Source organism: Momordica charantia (genome assembly GCF_013281855.1).
Source record: "Momordica charantia cultivar OHB3-1 chromosome 4 unlocalized genomic scaffold, Mcharantia_2.0 BLBB01000004.1, whole genome shotgun sequence".
NCBI classification, from domain to species: domain Eukaryota; kingdom Viridiplantae; phylum Streptophyta; class Magnoliopsida; order Cucurbitales; family Cucurbitaceae; genus Momordica; species Momordica charantia.
In genome coordinates, this window is record NW_028275162.1 from 3,460,625 (window position 1) to 3,487,107 (window position 26,483).

A 26,483-nucleotide genomic window follows, 5' to 3' on the forward strand; every position below is an offset into this window, starting at 1 on the left:
TGTGACAACTCGATCATGCTAATAACCCCAGAGGGGATGTCAACTTGAGTTTAATTATATATTAATAACCTTATCTTATAAGTCAAAACAACGTCAAATCCTCGCCATTGTTTAAATGGGAGCTCGGGGCCCTGCCTGCTGGTGGACAGTTTGAATTTGTGCTTCAGAGAAAGGAGAAAAGTTGATGCCATGATTTGGGAAGGCCACCTGAAAAAATGGGGCAATTGGAACAAACATATAGAGAAGGAAACAAACACAACACCAGGCAAAATGAATGAAGCTTCTTACTCCATTTCAAAGTGCAAAAAGAGTTGGAGGGAGGATCTATTCTACAAGTTTCTCCAACCACCATTTCAGCAACGAATCGCCCTCTCGAGACTCGAGGCTTGATCCTTGAAAGTAAGTTTTTGAATGCTAAGGTTATAACAGATTAGCATAGGTACCTTGAATTCAAATAATCAAATAAACCCGGCTTCATTCACATCATTTCAGACCGATCCAATCTCGATTCTACAGTTCCTTTGCTCTGAAATTCTAATGGGGGAATTAAGCATTTGGAAAATAGTTGAGGACGGCAACCCACGGCCAGCCTCCAAGGAATTTGCACAAAAGACTGCCGCATTCTTATCGCCGTACTTTACAAATATCCCCAATCTAGGGTGGTCCATCCAGGTTGGGCGTCTAATCACAAAGCCTGTGCCAACGGAAGGGATGAGCTCTACCTCATGTAGATTCACTTCAGTTGAGCCAAGTTGTCTACTCAAATACGAGACCGCATTCGAGACCATCCCGAGGACCTCTGAAAAATGTTCTACTCCTGCTGAAGCTATTAACTAGCTACCGGATTGTTATGTAGCGATTAGTCCCATGTCTTGCCCAGTGGTCCTTAAGATCCACTGGTATTGACAGATCATGACCTCCTGCTGCTAGCCGACTGAGCAGTTTTGTAAAAACACTTCCGCTCATTTTCCGCCCACCCATGCGGGCATGGCGTTTATTAGGCATATGTGGAAGTGGATACATGGACATATGGGTGGTGCAACACGACGACTGCCAACCGCCATTGCCCCATTTGTAGCACTGCCTTGGAAGTCCAGTACACGAGCAAATTGGTGCTGGCATAGAAGAGTCATCGAAACTAACTAGATTCAAACCCACATCCTGACCATCCCAGTCAGTTCTGTACTTTGTGCCATCGGTGGCAGCCTGTCTATTTAAATCTTCACCAACTTTCTTCCTCGGCGGCCTTGATGTCTTTGATGAAACTACCTTGTTATCCTTTGTTCGCTTTCCCTGTTGAGACTTAACAGCTTCAGAAGCTATAACTGTAATTGGAAAAGCATCAGTTATTTGCACGTCTTTTGCACCATAGGGAGTTTCAGCCATGTTCGGCATATGATTAGATAAATGGTGCAATCGCTTTGTTTTCTGCTGGATCCCACCGCCAAGAGGAAAGTTAGAAGCATTGTCGCGAATTTGAAGGGCTGCAAGGGCATTATCCCTTTCCATCAATGCAGTATCACGCTGTGCAAGTGCCTCATCTCGCTGCCGGAGAGCCTCATCGCGTGCAGCCAATGCATCATTCTTCTCAGATAGTGCTAAATTTCGCTCCCTAATAGCAGCATCTCTCTCTGCTATAATGGACATGATCTTCTTGTTCATGACCAAGGCATTTGGTTCCTTGACGTGATGCTGGGGTACCATATTCCACTGCATACATCATTTAAATTTCATTCAATTCTATTGAAGAAAAAATCTTGATTTAATGAATTAAAAATAGCTATAAATAAAATAAATAAAAGAATAAACAATCTGGAAAATAATAGGCAATTACTGGCGACGGGCTTCCTCTGAAATAATCTAGTTTGTGCCTCCCATTTTCATGTTGCCGGCCATCATCCATACTCCCAGAAAATAACGAACAAGGCAAATGGATTCAGAATGCTGGTTGGAGTTCAACTCAAACTACTTACATCATCAACTAATCTTCCAACTCCTAGTCATCTATTCTGTTTTAATAAAATTGGCATCAGCAAGATTTAGATGATGGGAAATATCAACGAGATTTATCAGCAAAGATTGAAAATATAAGCAAAATAAAACCTCGCAACTAATAATGTGTGGTGATACAAACTTACAAACATTTGAAAGCAAATTTGAGCCTGCAGTACGTAATAAACCCAAACTAAAGGGGACCATCTTTTGGTCAATGTGCAGACATACGATAGAACTAATGTAAAATTATAAAGAAAATTAGAATCACCCACACCAAGATGAATTTGTCTAGCCACATCTACCGGATAATTAAAAATGATATTTTCCTTATCATCGACAAAGAATGATAATAAGTTCTTAATAACAGCAAGAAAGTACAGCATGGCCACATCTGGCATCCCATGGGGACCAAATCCAAACATATATCCTATATGCACACGCATTCAAATGCAAAGAAAAAGCCTAAAATAATATGGTTTTTCAGATAACTAACACATTAAAAAAGAGATGTACATAAAATTACATATTAATTCAAAATCAAGGTATCATAAAATGTAATGGTTCTCATTACATTGCTCTTGCCAAAAAAAAAAAAAAAAAAAAAGGTAACCTGGCAATGTCAGTCGTTTTCTTTTTACACTATCAGAAGAACTAGCAGGTCTTTCCAGAAGCAATTTTACGGTCACATTTTAAAGCAGCATTTCACTTTTAACATCAAAGGATAATCAACTTCACTCATTCAAGTCTATAAGTTTTAACAATTTCTTTAGAGCTCTGAACATGATCAAAATAAAAAAACAGTTGCTCGTCTTCACCTTAAAAGATCACATCTAACGACCTTTTAGCGTATAGAGTAATAAAGTTCAACAATAAATGCACAGCATAAATTAAGTCCACTTCACACCCAATTTCTTCAGCGCTCTGAACACAAGACAAACAACATAAGCTAAAATAACAATAGTTCAGTGTCAACCATTATTTGCTCAGCTTCAGCTTAGAAATCTATTTCTCTTAAAAAAAATCTCCTAGCGTCACAAAGCTGCAGTTGCCTCATCCAATTTCAAAATTTTCAGCATATCTTTTACATTAAACTGACAAATATAGTAAAATTTACAAAAAAGAATAACAGTACCACATGTTCGCAACAAAAAAAAATGTAAGAAAACAGAAAACCGTACCGCAATCAAACAGCAGCAGAGCAAGCAGCTGAACCTCCTCCAAATTGACAGATAACGGAACACGAAACCTAACAGCTGAAACATACGAAGTAACCGCATCAGCCGAAGAAGAAGAAGAACATAATCGGGGAAAACGGATACGCTGGAGCTAAGAGTTACAGAAGGCTAGGGTTTTGGGCGGTAACAAATTTGTAGAGCTAGAAAAAACTGAGCAGAAACGGAGGAGGAAGAAGCGGAAACTTACAGATGAATTCGTGAGTGGATTGTGGACAACGAATCTCGATCTGACAGCGGTAGCAGAAATTTTTTGTTTGTTCTTCTGATTGACAGTCGGAGAAGAGAGAAGAACAGAGAGGGAGTGGTGAAGGAAATTATGGGCAGCTTCATTTGATTCCCATTCTCATCCGAAACGACCCCGTTGCCTTGCCTTCACACCTCATACGACGTCGTTTCAAGTATTTTTTTTCTCTTTCCATTTTTATTTCCCCGTTGACGTTTTTCAGTCTTTTTTTTTCCACGGTTTAAATACTATCGATTTTTATTCAACTTATTATAACTTTTATTTATTTTAATTTCTTAATTTTAAAATGACCAAATATCTATTTTAGTTCTTTTATTTTTATTTTTATCTTGGATGATAGTTTTAGCATGACACTTCACTTACTAAATTTCTTAAAATGTAACTATAAATTTGTATTAAAATATTTTTATTATGTTAAAATTTTACGAATAGAGATTAGATTGATCATTTTTTTAAAGTACATTAATCAAAACAAATTTTTTTGAAAGTAAAAAACTTAAAATAACAAAAATGGAGAATAAAATAACTAAAATAAAACTAATTAAAAGGTATATAGACTAAAATAGTATTTAAACATTTTTTTTATTTCGTTAAGTATTGTAAATTTGTAAGTATTAAACCCGTGATCCATAAGAGACGTAACTAAGGTCATGTTTACTTATCTAATGGGAATCAAAATTCATTTGATGTTGTTTACCACAAATTTTATGGAATTGTGGAATCATTATAAATAGAAAGAAAACAACAATGCAGGGTTCGAACACAGCATCTCTCGCTCCACCACTCAACCCAAAATCTTAAGCAAATGAGTTGGTTAGATTTAATTCATATATTGGATATCTAACATTTGGTAAACACCATCAGAAGAATAAAAGTTTTTGTTACACTTCCTTGATTACATGGTTGGTAAGTAAACAGGGCCTAATATCTTGCGTGGAACTATGTTTATGGGCTAAATATTTTGGTTTTATTCTTTAAAATTTGGTTATATTACAAGCCTCACATCTGTTTAATATTTACAGTTCGAATGTGTGTGTTATTTTCCTAATCTTTTTTGGATTGTATGCTTTGATTATCGTTTGATGGTTTGAATTGTATTGGTTTTAAAAAATAAAAGATAAATTTTGAATAAGGTGATAATGATATGGTAAAATGGGATAGATTATGCCTATTTTGATGAAATAATCTAAACTAAAAAATGGTCAATCTAACCTCGTTGGATTGGTTGAAGTATTTATTTTCGATCAAAATGTTAGAAACTCAAATTTTTAATCTCATGTGTTATTGGACCTAGAAAAAGAAGAAAAAAAACCCTTAGAACCCAAAAATTGCACTCGTGTCTTACAAAACACTACTCTGCTTCGACTTCAAAATGTTTATCGTATTTTCAACTTTGGTTCATTTTAGTCCTCGTAGATTTTAAAAATGGATCATTTTGGTACTTATTTTAAAAATTTAACGCAAATTTTACACACAACGAAAATCCATAAATATAAAGTTATGGTTACATCTCAAAAAATGTATGAGCGTAATGACATGTTCAAATTGTGATAGAAAAAATGAAATTAAAGACAAAATTAATGGACTAATCTAATCACTTCTTAAAAGTATAGGGACCTAAACGAATATTTTCATCGTATAGAAACTAAAATAAACGAATGTAGAAAGAGTGATGAACAAATGAACTATTGATAAGAGATATATGACAACTGCGCCCACGTTAGCGTAATTACTATTTAAAAAGTCCACTAAAACATAATTTAGGTCAAAATACCATTTTAGTCTCTATACTTAATTTTTTTTTCTATTCAGATAATCGTAAAAATAATATTCCTAAAATAAAAGATTTAACGTGAACTAAATTTTTAGATGGAAGATTGATAAAGACTATTTTTAACTAATTGTCAAAACGAGTTTAAAATAGCATTTAAGGTATCTAACTCCTTCCCTTAATCGAGTTTGATCCCATTCCTATAATTATTGTACTAAGAAAATCATCCATTAATTTAATAACTTTTTTAGGTTAAGTTATAAATAAAGTGGAGAATTCAAATCTACTGTAATATGCCAAATAAAAGATATTGATACTAAGCACTTGGAGTTATATCTAGCCACTAATTTAATGCTAATATGACTTTTTTTATCAACTAATTTAATAGTAAAAATGTGGATTATATATATTATACTACTTTACAGTTATATTGTCAATTTAAATATAGAAGGTTTAATTTATCCAAAAAAACAAAGAAAAAAAGAAAATAGAAGGTTCAATCAATTAAAAACAATAAAATTAACTAGTTGAAACTAAATTTATTCCAGAAAAATGACTTTTATTAAATTTGAAAAGAGAATAAATATGGAATCGTTTTCTGAAATTGGGTAGACAATAAAATAAATAAATTATCTTTTCCATGGATGAAAATACACTTTTTTTTTTTACAAGATTATTATAGTTTATGTCACTTGACCCGAGCTCAATCAAAGCGGAAAGAGAATATTGCTTTAAAAAGAAACTAACAAAGAGAGAACAAATTCCATGAATTAGGAGACCTAATCTCCAAATCCATCTCGCATTAGCGAAAGCTACCTATCTCGTTTTGCCTCTATTATAGAATCAGTCGGAGGCTTGAGAGATGGTGATTTGTCCTACAGTAGATGTCAGCGGGTCGAGTCCGCTTATCTTAAACTCAGTGAACTTAACTGATATAAAGTTATATAATAACACTCCATTTTTTGACAGTTCGATCTATGATTTATGATAATCCGTAGCATAGGTCTACTTATTACAAAAGCCAACATCCCTATTCCAACCATTCAAAATATTAACTAAATTTATGTTTGCTTATAATATCTCCGAAAACTGAAAATTTTCTAACAAAATGTGAATTTTCGAAACAAAAGGGAAAGCTGAGCGTTATTATTATTATTATTATTATTATTATTTTATCTTTTATTTTTAGTTTAGGCAAAAAAGAAAAAAATTAAATTGTTGAAAGTAATCCACGGTGAACAGTAACCATGACGGACGAAACGCACCGAAACACCTGTGAAAACGGGCGGCGTTCTTAGCATTTTATCCAAGAATTTATCTCCAGATTCACGCCTCGAATCTTTCAAAATGACGACTCCCACTCCATTTCCCTCTCTTGATCTTCTTCCGATTCGTCTCTCCGCTGCACTGATCTACCTCCGTACAGTGTCGGCTTCATCTCCGATTACGCAGTCGTCGAAGGATCGCTACCTTTGTCGAGAATACTGCAAAAATCAAGCTTATTCGGGCCAATTCCATCTACGTTTTCGCCGAAATGGAGCTCGGGATTGATTGCCTTCTTAGAGCTGCTTGGATTGCAGTAGCATTGCCTATACTTGTTGCTTTCTTACCTTTCTCTAGTCTGGATTGGTTTCGCGGAGTTCTGTTAGGGTTTGCGAGGAGAGGGAAGATCCTGCAGTCGTCGTCTCAGGTGAGTGATCGAGTTGGTCCGATTTCGATGAACTTGCTTACTTTTCTTTCCGCCTCATTGCTTAAAATGTCTGTTTGGTCGTGAGAAAATTGAATCACGGTGAGGAGTATTGAAGAAACCTTGAATATTAGTGGCATTATGGGCATTGGATGGCGGGAATCTCTGTGTCTTACCTTTTTGTTCAAAAGTAATTGTCAGTTTATGCGAATATGATGATTGAAAATTTGAAATATGGGAGGGGATTCCAATCTGTATAGTAATTATACCATAAAGCTTCGGTATATCAGCTATAATTATACCAAAACGGTTCAATATTTACATTACACTTTATTGAACTAATGATTTGACATGTGTGGCATAGAGGAGAACGCCAGTTAGGTAAAGTAGAAGCAAATTGGCAAAAGACTCGATGGGGGCTTTAAACCATTTTTTTTGGCCGGTTGCCCAGATTTTATATAATTGACATATCCCTTGTTAGTCAATGGCATGAATTTATTTGAATGAAAATTGGAAGTTCTAGGACATAATTGGAACTTTTTGAAGTTTAAGAATATAGTTAACAGTTAACACAAAACCCAGAGTCCAGTTCAGGAATTACTACTTTTTTTAAGCAACTAATGTGAATTGCTTAACAATTTTCTGGTGTCTGTGTAAGATATACTCTTATTTACCCATATTTTCCAAATTCAGAAATTTACTGTGCCTCAGAAGTACTTCTGCCACTTCTATGTGTTGGCTGTTATCTGGACAACATTGTTGCTAGGAACAACTTGGATATATGCATATGCTTTGACACCGGAAATCTCAGAGCCCTTTAATTTTCCTGCCATTACGAGCCAGTTGACTGGAGGTTCAAGTTTGTTTTCATGGGGCAAATCTCTTTCATCACGAAGGGAAACCAGATTCCTGGTCTGGAGAACTGTTTTTTTGCTTTTATTAATGGAAGTTCAAGTTCTGAGACGTCTTTATGAAACAATATATGTTTTCAACTACAGTCGCTCGGCTCGGATGCACATCTGTGGCTATTTGACTGGCTTCTTGTAAGTACCATCTTGAAGCTCTCTTTGGCTGTTGTCCTGTTGCAATATATATACTATACCCATTCTTGTCCGTAGCCACGTGATATAGTCTCTACGTGTGATGTTAGACCAGTTCTTTTGCTCTTTGCTTCTCAGAATGGAAAATGCTATTTGGGATTTGAATTTACTTTGCTTTTACATATGTATGAATGTGGTATGCATACTACATTCTGTTCTATAGGAATGGTATGTTGATTTCTGTTATTTTCTATTGTTAGTTTCTACACGGCAGCTCCTCTATCACTTTGTAGCAATTTTATTCCAGAAGTGTATCACTTTGCTACAAATGGACTAGTCAAGTTCATTGTTGAAGGCAAAAGGCATATGCCAGATGTTGAAGTGTTTGATTTTGTGATTCCTCTGACAAATTTGGGGTGGCATCAGTGCATCGGTGCAGCGTTATTCTTTTGGGGTTGGATTCATCAGCATCATTGCCATCAGATTCTGGTACGATACACCGTGAATTGTATATTCACATATCATATTTATTATCTCCATGATGGAACTCGAACCAGTGTTCAGTTCACAATGCTTTTTGATCCTTCATTATTCACAGATTCCTCAACAATGAAAAATGTTTAGTATTAGGATCCTTTCAAAAATCTCGAAGGAGTTTGGAAATTTTCTCACCAGGCAAATGCCACCATATTCTTAAAACAAGTCCTATATTCATTTGACTGATACATAGCAAGGTTCATTTGTTTAGGGCTCGCTGCGGGTACCTGGACAACAATCTGAAGAATATAAAATTCCTCATGGTGATTGGTTTGAAATTGTATCTTCTCCACACTATCTTGCCGAGATTGTAAGTTTTTCTCTCATGAACTTGCATAGACTAACTTCAAGTTTTCTTGTCACTAATTCTTAGCTACTACTGATGGGGTTCGTCTCTCTTCATTCTCCTTTTAAAGGTTATATACGCTGGACTGGTGGTTGCTAGTGGAGGAGAAGACTTGACAATCTGGCTAGCTTTTGGATTTGTGGTGAGATTCTTAGTTTTTTCTGAGAATTAACATGAAGTCTACTCTGTTCTTCTGTTTCTCTGAGAATTATCATTGTCTTTTTGTTTCATTCCCCATAATCTTCTGTTGGGTGTTTGCAGGTGGTAAATCTGGCCTTTGCAGCAGTAGACACTCATAGGTGGTATCTTCGTAAATTCGATGATTATCCGAGAAACCGGTTTGCTATTATACCGTATATCTACTGAGCCATGTGAAATTTACTATAAGCCATACTTTCTGTAGTGAGATTACTTGTTTTGAATATCATTATGTAATTATAATCATACTGTGTAGAATTTCTGCCCTGCACTGGAGTTGCAGCCCTCATATTTTCTAGGCCTGAAAGTAGGTTGCTCATTTGACATACTGAGGACAAGTCGAAACGAAAAAGAGATGAAATTGAGTCGATTTTGTCAGTTAGAAGTATAGTTGTCAACCTATTCAAAATTTTTTAGTATAAAATTGGAAATAATTGATTGGTTTGATTTTTATCGTTTTGAGTTGGGTGACTGATTCCTCTTGATTCTCAAAAACTAGATTTTGTCGTCAATTAGCGCTCAATTGGTTAATGACATATATCCTCTAACTAAGAAGTCGATGATTTGAATCTCCAATCCCACTTGTTATATGAACTCAAAAATCAGAGTCCGTCTCTGATTCCCGACCCTTTAAAAAAATGCCAAGATTTTTGTCCAAAAAAATCAACTCGAATCAAATCACAGGCCTGCTTGCACTCCTACAAATGCATCAAATGCTTGGAAATTTTCAAAACAAAAGATGGGAAACAAGCCAGTTCTTTGTAACAAAGACAAGAAGTCGCATGTGTTCTTTCCTGTGGGAATCTCTCTGCCATTTTCCTCATTTTGGAGAAATAAACGAAAGCAAAAAGCAATTTAAGGAAAAAGAAAGAGCTTTCTTTAGCTTGATCTTGAAAAGCAGTAGTTCAAATGGAATCTGCTACATGATTCATTATCTTGTGATGGAATTAACAAAGCAATGGAAGTTTTAGAGACTTCAACGCAGAAGAAACAGTTCACAAATTTGGCCTCAGGACATCATTACCTATGCATACAAATCTATGCCCCAGAACTTGGCGGGCTGGTTTGTTCGGTATTTCCTGTCAATTCCGTTGATCAAATCCATGTCCTCTTTTGTAAGCTTAAAATAAAAAACTTGGAGATTCTCTTCCAATCTCTCGCGTTTCGACGTCTTCGGTATAACAACAGTGTTCCTTTGGATGCCCCACCTGAGAGCAATTTGAGCAGCACTCTTCCCATATTTCTTGGCAAGTCCCTGAGGAAAAAAGCTTGATAAGAATGTTGTGCAAAATCGAATATTGAAGCTGCAAAGTATGCAATCTCAGATAACTTACTTCAAGAACTGGATCTTCCAGACAAGAAACTGTACCAAACCATTCAGCGTTTGCAGCGGCACCTCCTAAAGGAGTGTGAGCTGTGACACAAATTCCATGCTTTTGGCAAAATTTGACTAGAGACTCGCGTTGAAAGTAAGGGTGGATTTCAAGTTGGTTTACAGCAGGCTTCACTTTTGAGTAAGCTAAACAATCTCTGGTTAAAAAGATATCGTAATTGCTGCAAGTAATTGTTCAATGAGAATATAAATACTCAAAACACACAATTCAAATGCAGTGGAATCAGTCGCAGCCAATTGTAAGAAGAAAATTAGAGTTTGTTCGAAAGTGTTCTTTTACGAAAAATGTTTTTTATTTTTCAAAACTATTTATGTTAACAGTACTTTGATAAAAGTGCTTAATAATCAAACATTTTGTAGTTCGTGCTTTTGAAAAATCACAAACTAAGTGAAAAAATAAATTATAAAATTATAAAATATTACTCAAATGAAAACATTAAAAGGAAAAAAAAAAAAGATCTTCTAAGGTGTGTAAAGAGAGTAGGAGAAATTGCATTCGTAAAAGAGACTGACAAGAGGGCAGGAATGAAAAGAGAGATTGGCGACACAAAAATGTTGCAAACATGCGAGATAGTTTAAGGAAGGTCTAAATATTCTTTTATTTTTAATTTTTATTCATTTTAATCCATTTACCTTTGTTTGATAAAAATTAGTAGGGACAATTCACCCACTAAACTTCTTAAATATAGCTATAAATTTGTATTAAATAACTTTTATTGTGTATAAAATTTTACAAATAAGGGATCAAAATATAACTTTTTAAAAATTCAAGGTCCGAACCGACGTTTTAAAAGTACGGGAACTAGGGAACTAAAATAGACAAAGTAAAAGGACCGAAATGAACCAAAACCACGAGAACTAAAATAAACAAATATTAAAAGTAAAGGGACCGAAATGAACCAAAGTCGAAAGTATTGTTAAATAATTAATAGGGATGTCCTAAGAATATCAATCACGTCACCTGATTCCAATGCTGCGAACTAAACCTTTAGAAACCAGATCTTCCATGGCATGCCAGGTGGTTTCTAAAGATATGGTTGTATCAATGTCCAGCACCCCATCTTCAGCCAATTCACTGCTAGTATTGCCGACCCCTTTATTTATTTTGAATTGACAAAAAGAAAAAAAAAAAAGGGAAATAAAGTAGGAAAATGAGAATCCTTTTGATGAACAGCCGCGAGAAACGGATGATGTTTACAGATAATGATCAAAGAAGATGAACTGCACCTGTATGCTTTATGGCAACTGGGAAATGCACCAAGTAAAGATCCAAATATTGTAGTTGAAGCTTCTTTAGGCTGTCCTTGCAAGCCTCAAGAACATGTCCATGGTCTGAATTCCAGAGCTGCCATTGTCATGAGAGCCAACAACAATGATTCAAAGTGAGTGTGGGATTACGTTAATTAGGAAGGTTAATTGAATGCTTCTTCTAGAAGAACTTTTTATAGTGTTCCAGAATTTTCAATCAGTAAACATCGTGAAATCTTTGAAATGCTTTTTACATCGTTCTAAAATCATACCAAACACACCCTTAAAAGCACCTCAATGTCTGAATAACTTCAAGTAACGCAGACAAGAAGAATTGGAAAATCAAACTCACCTTTGTGGTAATGAAAAGTTCTTCCCTCTTGACAAGTCCACTCCTAAAAGCTTCAGCAAGTGCCTCGCCTACTTCAGCTTCATTTTTGTAATCAGCTGCAAAAAACACAATCTGTTAAAAATCTATGCCGCTCACGTCTTCCTCAGACAAATATCTCAAAGAAATTAATCTTTTGAAGTGGTCGCAGTAGAAACTTTTTACAAGAACTATACACAGCCTTAGACTAAACGATTGAACTTAAAGTTCAAATCGTAGTATTAAGGATAAATCAATAGAGAATTTGGACAGAAAACTCAAGCAAATCGATGAACATCCGCTATTTATACACAAACAACTCCAGCCAATCGATGAACATCCGATGCAATAATCTACAACTCAAATCCTTCCATTATTTCGTCGCAATCTCACGATTTCTAAATTCCACTCAAGAAAATCCGAAACTCTTCCAAGTTCCAGTCTCATTAAAGACTAAAACCATAAAGTCGACATAAGGAACTACACAAGGCAAGTATAAGCTAGAGAAACTGAGAAATGAAGAAGCAATCGGTAGCAGAACGATACCGGCGCAGTCGAAATGGCGATAACCAATCTTAATGGAGTTGATTATGAGGTCTCTGACTTCGTGCTTCTCCATACGCCAAACTCCGAGTCCGATCACCGGCATCTCGAAACCGTTGTTGAGAGTTATCGCCATTTTGGATTTATCGGACCTTTCAAACTGGCTCTGCTACTCCACTGCTAAGCTTTTGCTTGTGATTTTCCTTCTGGACTTCCTGAAGATACTATTTTTCTTGTTTCTGCAGACTGATGCCGGCTTCATCCGGATTTTAACGGCGTCGTTTAATGCAGTGATGTAATAATCGTCTTTTTGGCAATGTTGGGCGGGCCGTGAAGAAAATCCTAGTTTTGGGCCGAGGCCCAAAACCCAACAGAAATGGGCTTATCCGATTTTTCTCTGTAAAGCCCATTGTTTCGATAGGTTAACATTTTTTTGGAGAAATCTGAATATATACCTAATTTTAAATTTTAAAGACGTAATTGAAACTTTTGAGAATTAATAGATTCTATATAGTTAAAATATTTATAGTCTGAACTCAACATAACATTAATAATAAATCTTTTAAACTCATTTAAAATTTTTAAATTTCAGCATCTTTCATAAACTTACAGAAATATCCACTCAAATCAACCTTCTTTTAAAAAATTAATTTAGTTAAACAATTTTTTAAAATAATCTTCCTAGTTTATATTCATGTATGTTTGTTTTCTTGGGCAGGTTATCTATCAAACTCTCATCAAGTTATTATAACAAATTTAATGTGAACCATTTTATTAATTATTAGTCGTTATTACCATCTTAATTACAACTTAACTAGTTAAAGAATGGGTGATCTTTATTGTATTTTAATAAGGAACGCAACGAGTCTTCTAAAATCATAAGGTCTCAAGCAATCATATCACTTGCATGTATCGTTTAGCTGACCCTCGTTTTCATAAAATTCAAGTATCGAAATTTTTACCACAGTAAATATTGACCTTGATCTAAACCACAGAAGATGAAATGAAACGAAACAAGAATCAAGTGTATCGTCATTCTTATAATGGAACTAGCATAAGAAAAGAAAGAGTGGCAACAAGTCCAATGCATCTCGACAAATTACAAATATATAGTTGGTAGAAAATTTATTTAATAAATTATATTGCATAAAAATTAAGCATATAAACCTATGCCCCATGACCTGGCAGGTGTGTTATTGGTTCTATATTTCCTGTCAATGGTGGAGATCAAATTCATGTCCTCTTCCTGAAGCTCAAAATCAAAAACTTGGAGATTCTCTTCCAATCTGTTCAGTTTTGTTGTCTTTGGAATCACCACAGTGTTCCTTTGGATGCCCCATCTCAGAGCAATTTGGGCTGGGCTCCTCCCATATTTCTCACCCAGTTCCTAGTGGGCCAAAAGCCCAGTAAGAATAGAATATATTTCAATGCACAAAATTTAACAAAAAATGGAGGCCTGGCCCATACGAAAAGGTCGAAAAGTCGGTTATGCTCTATTTAGCCAAATGTTGGTGACAAGGTCCAATTTGATGAAATTGAAAGTTTATAACGAAAGTTAGTATACCATACTATGTTTAGACATAAAAATTGGGTTAAATTACAAGTTTGGTCGATGAACTCTCATTTTATGTGTAATAAATTCATAAACTTTAAAAAAATATTAATAGGTTCCCAAAATTTCAATATTATATATACCAAATAGATCTTTGGACAAATTCAATATTTTTAAAATTCATAGATCTAGCATACACAAAATTCAAAGCTTTAGTCTTAATTAGACATAAAGTTTAATTTTATGTCTAATAGATCCATCAATTTTAAAAATTTTCGAATACATCAAACACCTATTAGATAGAAAATTATCTAAGACTAATTATTAGTTCAGGGACCGGACCTATTTGATACATTTTAAAGTTCAGAAACCTATCAGACACAAATATGAAAGCTCGAGAACTAAATATGCAATTTAACCTAAAAATCAACATATAACCTCCACTTTGTGTTGGCAAAAGTTTAGGAAATTTACTTACTTGAAGAATAGGATCTTCCAAACAAGAAAGTGAACCAAAGCGTTGAGCATTTGCAGCAGCACCCCCAGAGGAGTATGAGCAGTGACACAAATTCCATGCTTGTGGCAAAATTTTAGGACAGACTCTCTTTGAAAATAAGGGTGAATTCCAAGCTGGTTCACAGCAGGTTCACTTTTGAGGATGCCAAACAATCTCTCGTTGAAAATATGTCGTAGTTTCTGCAACATTCAAAATTTTTTTTTTTGGGTTTTATGATCATCCGAAAATAAATACCCAATGCAAATATATGCACTGAAATCGTTCCGCTATGAATTATAAGAGAGTATAAGAAAGAACGATGTTAAAGTGGGTAGGAAAGTACTTTTTGGCGAGTTTGTAAGGTAAATGCAAATAAAGTTTCACATTGGCTAACAAAGAGCATGATCACAGTATTTAGATGAGGACAATTATGTTCGTTGATATAAGACATTTTGAGTGAAACCAAAAATAAAATTGTGAGGATTATGCCCAAAACAGATAATATCATACCATTGTGGAACAATCCATACCTGATACCGATGCTTCCATACCTGATACCGATGCTTCGAGGAGACAAGATCTTCCATGGCATGCCAAGTGGTTTCTAAAGAGATGGTTGTATCAATGGCCAGCATCCCATCCTCATCCTTTTCACTCCCAGTAGTGCCCACTCCACTTATTTAGAAATCAAAAAAAGACAACCAAAATAATAATAAAAAAAAAAGAATTAGGAAAATGAGAAGGGCATTATTTTTTATTAACGTTTCCATTCCTTAATTTCTGTTTCTAATTTTATTAAGAAATTTAAGTATTTGACAACTATTTATGTTTCTTGTTTTTCATTTTTTTAGAAATGTTCTCAAAATTACATAAAAATTTTGGAAACAATCGAAATAAGTTTCTTATTTCTTGTTCCCATTTTCAAATTGTTCAAACATAAATAAATATATTATTTCATTATTCTTGAATCTATCAATCTTTAGATCATGCAATTTTGTTTTTCTCTGTTAGAAAAGAGGAAACATCAAAAGGAGTACTTCAAAACTCTTTTATTTTTAAAAAAATGGTATAGAAACTAAAATGTGACCTATTTACCCCTTTATTCCTAATTTTTTAAAAATTATTCTAGTCTTCCAAATTACTCGAAAAACAGCCATGAGATGAAGAAAAGCACCTGTATGCTTTATGGCAATTGGGAAATGCACCAAGTAGAGATCCAAATATTGTAATTGAAGCTTCTTTAGGCTGTCCTTGCAAGCCTCAAGAACATGTCCATGGTCTGAATTCCATAGCTGTCATTTGAGACATGTTTAGAATTGATTTTAATATAGCTAGAATTTCGCTCACTAATATCAAAACGTTATCACGTAGTGCTTCTTCCCCTCTGCTACCTATTTTTACTAGTGGAGTAGAGATTCTCGATTAATTACTTGGAGGATGAAGTGATTTTTATAAGAGAACTTATTTTAAGTCAAGACGATTTATTTAGACGGGAGTAACTCAATGCTTTTTCTAAAAGTACTTTTTAAGTGTTTTTTTAGCTTTCAATAACTAAACATATTATTAATTTATTTTAGAAATACTTCTTTATGTAGTTCTCAAATTTGGTCCTTAATATTTAAAAATTTTAAGTTCTACTAGGAATGTACTCAATTAGGTTGTTAAAAAAAAAAACAAACTCAGGTCTAATTAAGGCCCGATTTAATTACCATTTCATTTTTAGTTTTCTATTTTTGAAATTTATGCTTGTTTGCTCACAAATTTTTTTGGTATGTTTTTGCTCACAAATTTTTTGGGTATGTTTTAACTATTTTTGGAAACATATTTGAATTAACTGTTAGCCAAATTTAAAAAACATAACAATTTTTTAAAAACTATTTTTTACAGTTTTCAAATTTTAGTTTAGATTTTGAAAATGTTTTAAAAAAAATAGATGCTAAAACAAATAAATAAATGAAAGTAGTGCTTACACAAACTTAATTAAAAAAAAAAAAAAGACAAAATAGTTATTAGACGAGACTTAAATTATTATTCACTAACCCATAAAAATATGTAGGCATGTCCCCACTTGAAAAAAAAAAACTTTATTGATGGGTAAGTTTGGATATTTTGAGAAGGGACGAATGAAATATTCATTTATGTGTCAAATAGTATTTTGTACATATACGTATTTAAATATGCTAATAAATGATATTTTTTTTGAGGAATGAATAAATGATAATTTAACGATGAATCAACGTTTTCTAACATGGTTCTAATAAAAATGATACAATTGATAATTTTTTAATACATTAAGGACAAATTTGATCATTTAAAATATTAATGATCTAATTGAACATTAGATAAAAATTTAGGACTAAGGTGTATATTTTGCCTTACTTTTAATTTATGGGCTAAAAATGCTCTTTTTTTTTAAAAAAAATTTTAAGGTTTTAAAATCATTTGAAACTCACCTTTGTAGTAATGAAAAGTTCTTCCCTCTTCACAACTCCACTCTTAAGTGCTTCTGCAAGTGCTTCCCCAACTTCAGCTTCGTTTTTGTAATCAGCTGCAAGAAAACTACTTTTGTTAAGACATTGATATTTTGAGGTGGCTATAGTAATAGATTTTTTTTTCTTTTGATAATCCAATAGGTTCGGGTGAGAATCTAATCTTTTACGTTTCACACGAAGTATCTAATACCTTGAACTAGTTAATAACAATCTTTAAGTGCTTACTGGTCTGCATCCATTTTTGAAGACTGTAGAAATGCAGTGTGTGTATATATATATATATATATTGAAAAAATTAGAGAGTTGTCAAAATTTTATGAGTGGATCTGTGTTGACCGATCACTTTCTAAATATTTTTCAACCAATTTTTTTTTATGGAAAGAATTCTTAACCAGTTTAATTTGTGCTCTGAGTTAGTAATCCAAATAGAAATTTGACCTATGAATTGCATGTTTATTGGTGGAAGATGACCATAAACCTGTACTAAATAATATTAATAAAAAAAGGTTAAAATACTATTTTGGTGAAGGTAGAGAAACCAAAACAAACCAAAGCTAAAGGTAGAGTGACACAAATAGTATTTAAACTTAAACCAAAATTTTAAATTGAGAAACTTAACAAAATAATTTGCCTACAATATTACTTTTGAAAATCATGACATAAAATGAAAGAAACTACACCAAACAAGTATTAGAAGCCAGAGAATCCAAATGATATACTCATATGAAGCATATTCAAATCGGTTAAGGTATTACAATTTTCTTAGTTAGAGCTTTGAAAACACAAATATAGGATAGGTAAGCTTTCAACGGTAAATTCAACAAATTCAAATGAACATTTGGTAAGAAAAAAAGGGATGCGACGCTCAAAAGAACTACCATCTTGAGATAGCACTATTCGTAAGATATATGAGCTACTCTTTTATCGTCAATTAATTTTGAGATGCTCTGAATGGAATTAGAGTCCAACAAGCTGAAATAAGCATCCCATCAAAAAGTGAGATCTGATCAAAATTAGTGAGTCCAAAAGAGTCACCATTTTCAACTAGCATGTTAAGAATCCTATATTATTTATAAGATATAAGGACTAACTGATTGGTTTTGAGATTGAACCCTATAAATATTTACAGAACATACAGGAACTAAGAAGAAGATTTGAGACCATGTGAAAGGGAAGGAGAATGAGTTATACCAGCACAGTCAAAATGGCGATAACCAATTTTAATGGCGTCGAGAATGAGATCCTTGATTTTGTGCTTCTCCATACGCCAAACTCCGAGGCCGATCACTGGCATTTGGAAGCCATTGTTAAGAGTGATCGTCGCCATCTTTCTAAGCCTCTGCTGCTTCCCAAACCTCCCCTCCTCACTCTCTTTTATGGACGCCATTGATAAAGCATTTGAAACCACGTAGTCGACACTGACACTGACAAATTTGTTTTTTTTTGCATAAAACGGAAATTAAAAAAAAAATGAAACTCAATTTTTTACCCTTAAAAGTTGCAACTTGAGAAGGTGTGTGAAATTTGAATAGACCTTGGAAGTTAAATAATGATTGATTTCTTTTTTTCTTTTTTTACCCAAAGAAAGATGAATAATATAATGAATTGATTTGTTTTTGTTGTTTGGTGGAGACGGGGGAGTTTTTATATCTGCCCCACCTGCGTTTCACGTGTTTTTGTTCTAGAAAATATATCACTACCATCCAAATTTGTTATTACAAGAAAATTCCATTTTTTTTCTTTTTAATGCAACGGGACAAAAGCCCAAACAGGGAAAAGGGAATGATGAGACGAGTCATAGGGACTACCATAATAATATAATATATGTTTGCAATATCAAATAAATTCTGATTTTAATTTTAGAAATTTAAGATTAACATTCTCATTTCGATTGATTTTGGTTTCTGAATCTTAGTAAATAAGTCGGCCTAAGATCTAGAAAACAGAAACTATAAGGAGGAGAAAAAGAGAGAATGAAGGATTAAAGAAAGAAAAAGACGAGGAAAAAAACAAACAAAAAAATATGCACCAACGCTCTTTTCTCAGACCTCTGCATGAATGGCTATTTGGCATCCCCAAGCGCCAACTACGAACCATAATCATTATTCTATTGGAAAATACTAGATTTCTCAAGCAATTTTGTCTTCATCGTCCATTTAATATATATGATAATTAAGAGAGAAATACAAAACATAAAGATTTTTTTAAAAACGTTAAGTTGTCAAATATTTAATGATGGTGAGGAAAAATTAAAGTTGTTCCGTACTAGTAAGGGACCAAGTATTTCTCTTATTTTTTTAATATATAAAAGTGTCAATCTGTCGATCGGTCTATCTATTTCTTTATAGGTCGACCGACCAACCAGCACAACCCACAATCGATTCACGTGGATTAAAAATTGACTGATAAATATTGTGGTTGATTGGTTTCGACTAGTTGATTTAATTTCTTAGATATACTTATATATCCCTAATAAATATGATGGAAAGAAACACTTCAATCTTAGGAAAGAAATTTAGCAATATTGGAAATCAGAGGCTAACTAACAGAGAAAGTCGAACGCTTCAATAAGATGTCACATGCGAGACCGATTCAACTAATAGCTTTTGCCATCCTCGTTGAAAAAAAAAATCAACTTGTCAACTAGTTAATTAACAGTAGTCAATTTAGAAATTTTATTTGAAATTCCGTAAAAATATATAATTCCATTTAACAAGTAGGTAGTTTAACCAATTTTAATGGCATAGATAATGAGATATTTGATTTTATGCTTCTCCATACGCCAAACTTCGAGGCCGGTAACTGGCATTTGGAAGACATTGTTAAGAGTTTCCAGCTCTCCTCTACGAATTCACTGTGGTAACCATCAGTTATTATCGCCATTTTTTTTATAACTACCTTTGCTACTGTCTGAAACCTCTTCTCTCGACTCTGCTTTTTAAAATTAGCCTCATCCTCCTTAACGCCATTGTTAAAAGCTTTTAAAACGATATTACTTTCCGACGAACTAACGACAATAATAATTTATTTAAGAAAAAAAGAAAAACTCAACTTTTGCCGATTCACCGAAAAAACAAGGTAAAAAAAATCCAATAACTCATGGTTATGATTTCAATAAAATCAGTCAAATTAAGTTCGATTAACGTAAAAAATTAGCTATTAACTGGTTATATCAAAATATGCCGATTTAAGTAAGAAAAGAAATCAACTTTAGTGTCTTTTGTACTGGTTTTTTTTCTTAATTTTAATATTGTTGTAAATAAAACTTACTTTTTAAAAATATAGTTGTTTAATTAAAAATATTAAAAATATTGTAGATTTTGAAATTTATTTTAAAAATGTTGTAATAAATTGAAGGTTCGTCATCTAGACGACCATTTAGACGTGCACCACGCGGACGCCACGTAATTTTTTTTTTAAACTCTCTTTTGTACCATATGTTTTATAATTTGAATTGATTGCACATGAAAATACTTTTTTTTTATTTACCAATTAATTCAAGGTAAGAATTACAAAACTTATTCAATGGAAGATCACAACACTCACTAGTAACTACATTAAAGTGAAATTTAATGAAATTATAATTTTAGGGTAAAAGTTCATACACTTTACTCTGAATTAGTATAAATTAATTCCATTTTCTTATTCTTTACCCTCGGTAAAAGAAAGAGACAAGAATAAATGATTGAGGTGGAGGAGGAAGATTGGAGAAGTTTCCGGATATACACCACTTGCGTTTCTGTAATTCTAGAAAATATCACTGCCATCTAATTTCTTTTTAATAATCGTTCTATATGTAGTATTAAATGATATTTTCATGTATTCATCGGCAAGCTTCCTTAAGACCGGATCCTTATAGATTTGGTACCAATCGTGAGAACATCGAAATTTTCAACATATTATAAAATAATCGATAAAATATAAATAAATATCAACAAAATATTATTAATATATACATAATATTGGTATTAATTATTTTCAACTTATTTAAAAATAGAAAAATGTTTATTTTTTAATTTCTCTCACCTTTACCGACATTCTATCTATAATTTTGAGATATTGAAATTTAAAACTTTAGTCCTATAACAATAAATAATGTGGACCTCAAGATAACTAAATTAAAAAAAAATCAATATTTTCTTCCTCCTCTTCATTCTCAAACCCCTCTCTCAAGCTCACACTTCCGACACCCATAGACCTCCGACGACACGCAAGTAGCGGTGGCAAGAACTCCAGCGGTGGTGCACCATCTCCGACGACCACCACTCCAACGGGCAGTAAGCCGACAGCGATACTCAGTCAATATACCTTTTAACAAGCATAGAGCCTTCCTCAAACAATTCCTCCACAACTCCAACAACAAAAAGTTTATTTACAAATTTTCCCAAAGAGTTCTAATGTTTCTTCCCAAAAGTGAGGTGAGCACATTTTGTTTCTTTCTTGGAGTTAGTGGCAACAATATAGGTTGGTCTAAATTTGTCACATCCCCTGAAAATGTATCGAGAAAAAACGTTTTTTTTTAAGAAAATAAAACCTTCTTAAAGGAAAATCTCCCTAAAATAAGGTTTTTTTTTCTAAAATAAAGTTTGGATAAATAAAATCTTTTAAAATAAAAGAATTTTATTGGGTAAGTCAACACAAGTTTTAAAAAGATTTTGTTTTAGGTTTGGATCGATTTTCTTTAAATTCAAAATAAATAAAATATTGGATTTTTAAATAAAAGAATCTAATTTAAAATAAAGTTTTCCTAAATTATTAAAAAGAGTAAACGATTTTGGGATTTTTTTAAAGAGAGTTTAAATATAGTTTTGTTTTTTATATAAATAGATGTGTTAAAAAAATAAGATTTTATTTTTAGGTTTTTAAGATTTCTTTTTAAAATAAATTATGTTTATCCTATGATATTAGCGTAGTGGTAAGATGGTTAGAGATTTTTTTGTATCACTCAAGTTCGAATCTCGGCTTACTTTGAAATAAAATTATTTTATTTATTTTTTATCATTGTTTTTACTAAATAATTATTTTAAATAAAAGATCTTTTTTTTCTTTCTTTTTTTTCTTTTTAAATAGAAAATTTTCGTTTTTTAAACGGAAATTGAAAAATAAAAAGTTTGTATTTTTAAAAAGAAACTTATATTGTATTCCAAAGTGTTGGCATATTGGCAATGCACTTGGTTATTAACATTTGTAGCCTAAGTTCGAGTTCGATAAATTTTTTTCAATGGTGTTCGTACTACTCATACCTATTAATTCATACATTATAACAACGTGTGAATTAATATAGCGTCTCCCAAATCTAAAAACTGTTTTTCTCGAAAGAGACCCTTCATCGGTCGCGATGACGTTGCGATATTTATTAATAAAGATTAATGAGTAACTTATTTCAAATTCGCGACTAGCCAAAGTAAGTATAATTCAAGAATAATTGACATATATCTAGTCGTGAGTTTGATGATCCACCCCACATGTTGTATTAGAAAAAAGAATCCAAGTTAATTTATCACTACAGTGATTTGTCACTTTTATTATTATTATTATTATTATTATTATTATTATTATTATTATTTCTCATAGCTAGCCGACACAATGTTTGTATAATATATAGTGGGACGATAACGTTCCAATATTTTTTCATATTAATTCTTTATTTAACAATCATGGTTATTAGTCACTGGTCTAAATTAAGGAGTCAAACTATATCCTTTTAAGGAATGAGTTAAAAATATGGTGGTCAGAGGGGCAGATGTACTTTAGGCCAAAGAGACCCCTGAACTTACGAACTTATAGGATTAGTACATAAAAATATACTAAAAAGTATAAATTCATCTTTGGGAGTGACAAGGGTTAACTTAACCCCTCTATCCGGCTTAGTTTTAAATTAGGTAACCACTACCCGCTCTTTTAAAACTAGTATTTTTTATCTAAATTTTGATAACAATTTCAAGACTTATTTTTATTTTCAATTTATATTACATATTGCTAACAATTTTTCTGTAAATTATTGTATTGATATTTTTTTTCTTCTCTTTTAAATAAATTGTTCTTATTTTATATAATTATTAATTTTAATTTTGGAAAATCTAAAGATGTCGATAATTTGGAGATTAATTGTTAAGGTACATTTTTATTAACTTTATATCATATGTTATTTTGAATATAATAGTTAGTAAAAATTTGGACTAGAATATAAAATTTTCATGTTTGAACTGCTTTTATACATATAATTATAATATTCTTATTTTATGTCATAGATTTTTATTTTTATTAATGTTCTTATAAATTTAATTTGGAATCTAAATAGAGAGATATACTATCATCAAATAAAATTGTTAGGATCATCATCTCTATTGAAGAAAATTAATTGTAGTTTTGATAGATATAATGGTGGATTACAATGTAATATTGAAACCAAGTTTGTAAAGTATATTTACAAAAATAACTATCGAGCCTCCAAATCAACCGTTTTATAAATTTGTGAATTACTTACCTGAATATTAGTACGAAGCCCCCTAAACAAATTTTTTAGATCGGCCACACCTATAGTTAGCATCATATAAATTTATCACCTACGATGAGATACAAACTCCACTCAAATCTCACTTAGTTAATTTAATTGTCAATTTTTTTTAACGAGGGTAAGCAAAATATACTCTTACATGTAACTATCTTGAGTTTTATCCTCCTCTCTACCTTATCCGAAAATAGCATAAAATCATAATGTTGGAGCCATGCAATTCTATTTTTTCTTTATTAAAAATGAAGAAACAAAAACAAAAAACAATAATGTTAACAAACGGGTCCTACCCAAAACGGAATGAACTATTAATTTTATAGGCCAAGAACTCTCAAATCTTAACCGCCTCTCCCGAGCGAATAATTCTCCTTACTTATTAAGAAATCAATATTTGTATCTAGTTTCGATAACAAGTAAGGACTTTAAAGAATATGTCTTTTAAAGATCTCTAAAGGACTTTTAAACCTCTCAATCTTAAAACATCTTTAGTTATACATCTAAGTTCTAACTCTAAACCACCTTTTTCGGGCTAGATTTTCCTCTTGATTAGATCCATTTATGTTTCATTTTCTCTCGATAATTCATCTCTACAAAATATGTGTTATGTACGTAAATTTGTCATAATTAGACAAAAACTAATAAATAATTATAATATAAAGTTCATAAAATGTAGTGTACTATCCTACCATACTTTGAATAAGTGATATTAAATAACTCGAACCAACTCAACCTAAATATTTAATAGTTGAGTTGAGTTTATTATTCGATAAGAATTGCATGAGTTGAATAAGTTGGATGTGCCATAAACACCCTTCGTGTTGGTCATTGATGCTGGGAGAACTCAAACTTTTTTTTAATTAAATCTCCATCGACTTATGGGTGCCAGATGGCATATTCGTACTGGCTCCAAATACTTGGTTTTTTTGTTTTATTAAATCTACAAATCTCAATCATTAATTTGTAATAAAAAAATCTACAAATCTCAACCAGTTATATTATGCCACGTTTTGTCCTTTACGGCCAAAAATTTTGGAGCTGAAATAGTGGTGTAATAAATGTGTGTCTGGCCGGTTGGTGGCAGGAGACGAGATGGTCGAATAAGACAAACACCTTTGCAAACCCCAAAAAATAATAATAATAATACTAATAATAATAATAAACAAAAATAAAAATCATAAATAAGTCAAACAAGAGGACAATAGTGGCTTCATCATTTCACAAATACAAATTATGGTAAATGGGAGGGGACGATTTAAACTTTGGACTTCAAAAAAGTAGTAGATATATTAAGTATTGAATTATGTTTGTATTGACTAATTAAACGTTATTTGATACGTTTTAGTATGAAAAAATTGAACTTACCCTATACCTCCGTCAAATAAACCTCCGTCAAATGAAATATTGAAACTGTTATTTAATGGAGGAGAGTATACATCATTCCTAATTTAAAATATATGTATATGATGGAGGAGAGTATGCATAATTCCTAATTTAAAATATATGTATATGTATCTATATGTGACGCACATGCAAATCCTACATATAATTTTTAGAGACAATTACATAAATAATATTAAATAAATATGAAATTTTTTTAAATATAGTTGAAGTTAAGATTTATAATTTAACAAAAGTAGTATAATTTAAATCAAACTTAAATGTGAGATAAACTACGTCAAGAAAAGTTAATTTATGCTGTTTTAACATATAAAAATGTCGGTGACATTTTAAAATACATACTAAATCAATGTCGGGAGATGAAATTTCTTTAGTTTTCATACTGTGAACTCCAAACAATAGCATCAAATAAACAACAAAATTATCATGATGTAAATTAAGGTTTAAATACCATTTGGGTATTGTCGATCGGGGTTTTGGGCGGGCGCAGGTGTTCCTGGATAAGGGAGCAAAAAAAAGATACCATTTGAGTAACTTCATACTTTTCTAATTTTAGGTCGTATATTGCTAGCCTTTATATTTTTAATTTTTATCTATTTTAGTCTTTATACTTTTAAAATATTGTGAGGCTGAGAATCAAACTTACAATCTATTGGTTAGAGATATATGTCAATTACTATTGAACTATGATGGATGTACATCATTAATTTTATGGTTTTAGATTTATGGTTGCTATGTATCACGTATGTGTTGTTTACGATGTTATATGTTTTTTTTTTTAATTTATATTTTTCAAACGTGAAAGACTAAGTTATATACGATTTTTTTTCATTAATTGTTTTTTTTTTGCTTTAATTGTTTTTTAAGCAATGTTTTAATGGTTAATTTATTCTATATATAAATGAGACTATGGAGGTGAATCTTTACCTTCTACTCTTTTACTCAACTTTTAAATACATGCATATTTCGCCATTCAAATTTCTACGAGAGACACAATTGTTCGGGTTAAAGTGTATGATGAGAGAATTAATCTCAAAAGAATTGTGATCATTCGATGAAACAAAGAGTTAATCCAAAAGAGTTGTGAGTGTTTTAGTGAAAAAGTGTGTTGAGAGAGAAATTAATCTGATGAGAATTGCAACTATTTGATGAAGTGATATGTCCATCTCCATATAGATGTCGTCATGACAAATCATCTATAAAATGAAAGATTATGTCTCTCCCTTTTTTACTTAAGTGTCAAATTAGACGACTTTTGTCAAACATATTATTTATATAGGGACTAAAGATATACCAAATAAAAATACAAAATATAGAAGCGTAATGAAAATTCTTTGAACTTGAATGACAGAACTTATAAAGTTATTTTGAAATATTTGATTATAGTGAGTGATAAACTATTTGGAAAAGAATAATAATGGGGGTAC

The 26,483-nt window shown here is 32.2% G+C and overlaps 3 protein-coding genes and 1 pseudogene across 5 annotated transcripts; 1 reads left to right on the forward strand and 3 right to left on the reverse strand.

Annotated features, from left to right (window-relative positions):
* BPC4 (basic pentacysteine 4) lies at positions 1–3,580 on the reverse strand. Of its 2 annotated transcripts, none has more exons than XM_022280545.2 (4): positions 3,418–3,580; positions 3,174–3,248; positions 1,835–2,009; positions 1–1,710 (listed from the first exon to the last, which is right to left on the reverse strand). In XM_022280545.2, the coding sequence occupies exons 3-4, from the start codon at positions 1,901–1,903 to the stop codon at positions 838–840; spliced, it is 942 nt and encodes a 313-aa protein (XP_022136237.1). In that variant the 5' UTR covers positions 1,904–2,009; positions 3,174–3,248; positions 3,418–3,580; the 3' UTR covers positions 1–837. The 2 variants fall into 2 exon arrangements, with proteins under 2 accessions (XP_022136237.1, XP_087979590.1); XM_088123464.1 differs by having other exon boundaries at positions 450–1,710; positions 1,835–2,004.
* A 2,911-nt stretch (positions 3,581–6,491) lies between these two features.
* LOC111007527 (3-oxo-5-alpha-steroid 4-dehydrogenase family protein) lies at positions 6,492–9,506 on the forward strand. Its single transcript, XM_022279924.2, has 6 exons — positions 6,492–6,935; positions 7,626–7,975; positions 8,233–8,461; positions 8,721–8,819; positions 8,926–8,997; positions 9,117–9,506. The coding sequence occupies exons 1-6, from the start codon at positions 6,780–6,782 to the stop codon at positions 9,219–9,221; spliced, it is 1,011 nt and encodes a 336-aa protein (XP_022135616.1). The 5' UTR covers positions 6,492–6,779; the 3' UTR covers positions 9,222–9,506.
* Positions 9,507–9,907: 401 nt separating this feature from the next.
* On the reverse strand, positions 9,908–12,853 carry LOC111008012 (NADP-dependent D-sorbitol-6-phosphate dehydrogenase). The gene is made up of 6 exons (XM_022280589.2): positions 12,608–12,853; positions 12,047–12,141; positions 11,674–11,791; positions 11,408–11,540; positions 10,388–10,607; positions 9,908–10,308 (listed from the first exon to the last, which is right to left on the reverse strand). The coding sequence occupies exons 1-6, from the start codon at positions 12,738–12,740 to the stop codon at positions 10,078–10,080; spliced, it is 930 nt and encodes a 309-aa protein (XP_022136281.1). The 5' UTR covers positions 12,741–12,853; the 3' UTR covers positions 9,908–10,077.
* Positions 12,854–13,606: 753 nt separating this feature from the next.
* LOC111007762 (NADP-dependent D-sorbitol-6-phosphate dehydrogenase-like) lies at positions 13,607–18,534 on the reverse strand (annotated as a pseudogene). Its single transcript, XR_015790342.1, has 6 exons — positions 18,336–18,534; positions 17,106–17,200; positions 15,827–15,944; positions 15,204–15,322; positions 14,635–14,852; positions 13,607–13,991 (listed from the first exon to the last, which is right to left on the reverse strand). The product of XR_015790342.1 is annotated as an NADP-dependent D-sorbitol-6-phosphate dehydrogenase-like (transcript).
* Between the last annotated feature and the right edge of the window lie 7,949 nt (positions 18,535–26,483).

What these genes read in the sequence shown, in the direction of transcription:
- BPC4 (XM_022280545.2), bottom strand. Translation starts at nt 1,903, where the DNA reads ATGGATGATGGCCGGCAACATGAAAATGGGAGGCACAAACTAGATTAT. An exon ending in TCAGAGGAAGCCCGTCGCCA is followed by an intron (nt 1,711 to 1,834) that starts GTAATTGCCTAT and finishes TGATGTATGCAG; the next exon opens with TGGAATATGGTACCCCAGCA.
- LOC111007527 (XM_022279924.2), top strand. Translation starts at nt 6,780, where the DNA reads ATGGAGCTCGGGATTGATTGCCTTCTTAGAGCTGCTTGGATTGCAGTA. An exon ending in TCCTGCAGTCGTCGTCTCAG is followed by an intron (nt 6,936 to 7,625) that starts GTGAGTGATCGA and finishes TTCCAAATTCAG; the next exon opens with AAATTTACTGTGCCTCAGAA. An exon ending in CACACTATCTTGCCGAGATT is followed by an intron (nt 8,820 to 8,925) that starts GTAAGTTTTTCT and finishes CTCCTTTTAAAG; the next exon opens with GTTATATACGCTGGACTGGT.
- LOC111008012 (XM_022280589.2), bottom strand. Translation starts at nt 12,740, where the DNA reads ATGGCGATAACTCTCAACAACGGTTTCGAGATGCCGGTGATCGGACTC. An exon ending in AGTTGCCATAAAGCATACAG is followed by an intron (nt 11,541 to 11,673) that starts GTGCAGTTCATC and finishes AAATAAATAAAG; the next exon opens with GGGTCGGCAATACTAGCAGT. An exon ending in GTTCGCAGCATTGGAATCAG is followed by an intron (nt 10,608 to 11,407) that starts GTGACGTGATTG and finishes AATTACTTGCAG; the next exon opens with CAATTACGATATCTTTTTAA.